Genomic DNA, 5,455 nt, shown 5'->3' on the forward strand with positions numbered 1-5,455 from the left:
TTGTGTCGCGCGTGTTCGAGTATTATCGAAGTCGACGCGCGGACGCAACCGCAACAATATATATATATATATATATATGTATGTGTGTATATCTGTGTGTGTCTGTGTGGAAAGCACAGCTTTAACTATTCTAAAAGTTACTATAAATATGAAAAACGCAACGCAGAATGTTAAATTGATCATTTTATGGAAATCAGACGACGCAATATATAACTGTTTTTATTACAGAAATTAGAAGGCTGCGATCCTTTAAAGCTGAATATATTCTGATAAAAAAATTCATTTATTTAATTGTCAAATTTTTATAAAATTTGAATAATGGTGTTAATATAATATTACGATAAGAGAGAGGAAAAATTTTGCATTTTATTTAAAAACTACAGTAAACAATCATATGATGCCTCGTGACTGACAGAAGTCATTTTCTGAGTGGCTTTGAGTCATATTTAATTTTCTGAGTGGCATTAATTCATATCTAGTTTTCAGTTTGTTACCCTTAAGACCCGTTGATATATAAATATTGATTCACCTAGCTTCATCCTTTACTATTAATATGTGCCTTTCCAGATCATAGCTGCACTATAAACAGATGATGAAGACTTGATTTAACACGACTAACCAGCACATTGCGGTCTTTAATCACATAAATTCTGGTAATGTATGTCATAATGATAACGTGTTGTTATCTCGATAAAAGCGGAATAATAATTCGTTATTATAAAAATATACACAATCGCCGTAATTGCACAAATGGTGTGCAATTTGCTCTCGTTTAGAGAGTTACATCAATTAATTAATTGATGTCATTATAGATCAAATTATACGCGCGTCCTTTCCACGCGTTGCAGCTTAATTACGCAGATAATATACCAATATCGTAATAATAACAACGGATCATGCATCATACGAAATTATTCAATCTTTCGGTATCTTGCTATCAATTTCACTTACGACTAGCCATGAAAGCGCATGTTTAAGTTTAGTATCTTCCAAGAAAAATTGCGAGTTTTTAATCGAACCGTCGAGGACTTATAAGGCCAAGGGCAATGATTTCATATTGTTCCATATCTCTCATTCTACATATACACATTTTCGGAGTAGTATCTTTCACGTATTATCTGTGTATAAGCAATATGTAAATTAAATGTTTCTGCAGTAACGTGATTTACCATATAATTTACCTTGAAATTAATATAGGATTATTTTTATATGCAAGGTAATAATATAATCCAATACACAGTTACCTTGCTTTATTATAATTATTGTAATTCCGCAACACGTGTGGAAATGCTTCTCTCTTGCCAGAATCAAACTTATAAATAATTCGGGTGCAAAATAGGCAAAAAATCATAAGATAGAAACAAATTATGCACGCAAATGTGCCAGATGTGAGAGTAAACTCGAAAATTAAGGAAATGTATGCGGCTGATTAGCTTGCAAATGTTTTACATGGCTTTAATTCGCGGCCTGTAATCGATTCGAGACTTATGCCTACCAGTAGAAATTGGGTCAGTCTACAGTAACCTGGTTTTGATCAATACAATGCAATATCCGTATTGAAAGTAGATCTGGATCAGAGACGTTTGTTATCAGAATGATTGACAGACAATGTTTCCAATTTTACCTGCCAATTTTCACCGACTATGTCACAAAGCGTGGGCATGAAAGCGAAGTCGCCATATTCTTTGTAAAACTTTATCCCGGCACTTATCGATTCTTATAAATATAAATAGTGTTAAAAAAGTGTTGCTTTTGCATACATATATACTAAAAGCAGCATACATGCACCATCACACGTAACATTAGAAACATAATGTTGATGACAATGACATATAGCTTTAACTTTAAAATATGCTATAATTTTTGAAAACTGAATGTGTATTCATATGCTTTGCAATTTATTAGAACCCGGTGCACAATTAGTGATTAGCCACTATATACAACTAAACATCAAATTTCAAAAAAGATCTTTATGGTTTCTCTATTTAAAATATATATATTTAGTTCTTCTCTAATAAAAACAAAATTATTTTAACGTTTGGACAATATTTTATCTATCTTCGATATTAAATAAAGACAAATGTATCTTAATAATTTATCACGTTATAGCTTGGATCAAAATTTGAAACTGTTCCTCTTAATTAACGCCAATCGATTGATATAACTGATCCTCTCTGAGCAACCCGCGATCACAAAAATGATCTACATAATTAGCATTCCTTAATGTCATGTAAACTGTAAATTGCGAATTCAAGTGATCTCAAGTATAATCTGATGTTACAATAGCGTCGAAGATCGAATTTCCCGATGATACTGGTGCACGGAAGCACCACGGGCGGTATATCTGTATCTCCAAACACCTGTTAGCAGTTGCTCTTGAGTGGGCGGCTCGCCACATCGCCTTTAAAGCGGCGGCATCGCGAGCAGTCTGAATTCCTGCGTCGCTCTTAAGCTGGGCGAACGAGCTGAGCGAATAAATAACAGGTGACCTTGATCACCTCGGCATCTGATACCATTGCTCGTTTTTCGCGCGTAAAACTAAAAAAAAATCAACTCACTTACCGGCATGACCCTGCAGCGAATAATTCGCCTCCTCGCTCGGCAGAACTGTCTCCTCGAGGATGCTCTCCGATGCCGGCGCCGTCTTTGCGATTCCCATCCTCGGTGCACGCCGGATGCTGCGGACTGACTGTGTCAAACGGATATAGACACGACGGTAGTTTAAGATTCTATCTTTTTTTTTCTCTCTCAGTTTCTCTCCGATCCTACGACGATTATCACGTCTCGATTGTGCCGCGTTGTCTGGCGTTGCCGGAATGCTCGGCGCCGTTTCGTCCGCTTATTGCGTCTGCGTTCGCGCCTGCGTTCATCCCCCTCGCCGTATCTCGTCCATCCCCTCGTCCCCTAGCCCTTCTTGACCCTCGTGCATCCCCCGTTGCCACGGTCGGCACCTCACCCCCATCGTCACATACAGAAGCAAGGCTATTCCTCTAGGCCAGGGTGAGCGCAGTAGGCAGGAGGGATTGTGGCGTAGCAGTAGTGGTGATGATGATGACAGGGGTAGTGGTGGTGACGGTGTCCTCTTTATACTGCGGTGGGACGGCAGGGGTTGCTATCGTTGCTGTTTTCGCTGCCGCTGCTGCCGCTGTTGCTTGTGACGGCTGGTTCTCCTGCCTGCCGCTACTGTTGTAGGGGTGCGACGAGCACACGGTGCACAGGGGCAATGTCGACCTATCTCGGTCTCGGTGAAGGTCTCCGTTGGTTACTCGTGTCGGATAATATTTCCCTCTTGCGCGCGTTCCGTTTTCATCGCGCGTTCTTCCCGGAGCGCTCTTTCTCTCTCTTGTTTCTTCCCTCCGATCTCCTCTTCCTTTCGGCTTCCTTGAAGCTTTACGATCTACGTTTTATTTCAGCTTGTTAATTCGAATTAAATCGTATCCTGCTATTGCGACTGGCCTGCGTTGATTCTTCATTTGTTGTAGAGCATGATGTTATATATTTTAAGTGTAATTTTTATGCAAATGAAAAAATTTAAAAAGTATAAAAGCTTCGCAAATTGCAATATTTTATTATTAACTTTGTTCTTTTATAATTTCTTCTTTCTTTGTTCTGAGTTCCATCTTTTTTTCGCATAGCAATATTGCAATGTTCAAATGAAGCAAGGACTCTGAATATATTTAAATAATTTTATTATGTATGTCTAAAGCCTATCGCACAATGCTAGGCGATAGCGATAGGCGATATCCAATGAGAGCACTGCTTTTTCGAAAAAGATACATTATTTTCAAAGTCATTTTCAAATCAACCTAATTTTTTTAAATGGAATGGTATTTTAGAATTTTAACTCAAATTGGCATTTTAGAAACAACACAAAGAAAAACAACAGAATCTCTTGATCACTCTTTATTATAAATATTCAAATTGGTGACCGTTTACATCCGAATATTTTACAAGTCTTACGAAGGTTGAATCTTACTCTTGACAACATTTATTTTCAACAAATAGCAGAATGTACTACGACAAAAAGCTTGTAAATACATGAAGAAAGGGAGTAAATATTAGTATTTACAAATTAACGCACGGGTAATATAATGCAAACTCGCGCTAATTTAACAGGGTTTGCGCTGCCATTGCGTATTCGCGCTCTCTCTAACTTTACGATATTAATTAAATGATATCTTATTTAGAATTGTTGAATTTATCTTGAAAAGTTCTTGATAATGCTGACAACAAAAGTATACATTTAATTTAAAGAAATTGGGTTAACTATAAAATGATCTTGAAAATAATGTTAAATTACATAACTCTGATTACGTCGTCATATGTCCTCCATCCATCCAAGCAACTTTTATTTAAAACATATTTTTATGTTATTAATAATTTTAAAGCTATTCACCTGTAACACTTTAAATGAACCATCCTGTATATTTATCTTTTTTGCTCTGCAAAGTATTCTATTTTCCGATAAAGTTTTCATCATTTATAGCGTTTTAATACTTTATTGGCGTTTTGATCGACAGATAGATAAATGTTGTTATATTTTTTAAACATGAATAATTATCACAAACTAGGTAAAAAATATGCATAAAAGAAAGATAGAAAAGAGCAAGAAAGAATAAATATCTCTATATATCCGCGTATATATGTACATATGCGTGCCGAAAATTGGAGCTTTCCGTCGAAACGTTCGCAACACGTGTTTGCCCTTGAAATCTCCCACGACCAGCGCGGGGTGCCTCGTTGAACGCAAGGGGCGATCGTTAAATCACACCCTTTATCATGCACTCGCGCTAGAAATCTCGGAATCCGGACTCGCCCGTTTAACTACGCCACGATGTCTCGAATAATCCCAGCATCTACCTTAATCCTCAGCGTCTCCTTGTACGACTCGCTTTATTCGCAAGTGTGCGACACCTGCGTCATCGGGCTCCCTTCTGCTTTATTGAGTGCACCGCCTGTGAGATCTCGACTAAAGGCTTTTTGCCCCTCCAAACCACCCTTCTAAGTGTCGCAGACAGGCCGGGAATCGGATTCACGCAGATATCTCACGTTGCGAGAGACTTGCATAAGAGTCTTGTTAAGCTGTTGATGTTATATCTGAATGAATATAGTGTCGACTTGCGATAAAACATAAAGAAAGATCGGAATCTTGGAAATAATAACGCATCATTGCCTTTTACATATTAAATTTTTGTACACTCACTTTATATATTTATATATTTAAAAATTGTATAATATTAATTATTAATGTACGATGTAAATAAGATAATATTTATTATAAATGTAACATATATTTGTGGTAGCAAGAACAAAGAAAATAAGATTGACAAATTCCAATTGATTAATAAATGTGTAGCAAATGGTAGTGTATATTCTTACGTATAGTTTCGCGGGTTTAAATTAAAACAATTAATTTTCAATATTTCAAATTATATTAATATATAATTAATATAAA

The 5,455-nt window shown here is 36.6% G+C and overlaps 1 protein-coding gene across 2 annotated transcripts in view; it reads right to left on the reverse strand.

Annotated features, from left to right (window-relative positions):
- The window catches only part of LOC115239246 (synaptotagmin-10-like), a 30,535-nt gene extending 27,702 nt beyond the window's left edge, over window positions 1-2,833 (reverse strand). For both annotated transcript variants that reach the window (XM_029813670.1, XM_029813671.1), the window contains exon 1: window positions 2,563-2,833. In XM_029813670.1, coding sequence (XP_029669530.1) covers window positions 2,563-2,659 — 97 coding nt within the window. In that variant the 5' untranslated portion in view covers window positions 2,660-2,833. The remainder of the gene's footprint in view (window positions 1-2,562) is intronic.
- Window positions 2,834-5,455: the final 2,622 nt, after the last annotated feature.

Source organism: Formica exsecta, unplaced genomic scaffold (genome assembly GCF_003651465.1).
Source record: "Formica exsecta isolate Colony F162 unplaced genomic scaffold, ASM365146v1 scaffold37, whole genome shotgun sequence".
Taxonomy (NCBI): domain Eukaryota; kingdom Metazoa; phylum Arthropoda; class Insecta; order Hymenoptera; family Formicidae; genus Formica; species Formica exsecta.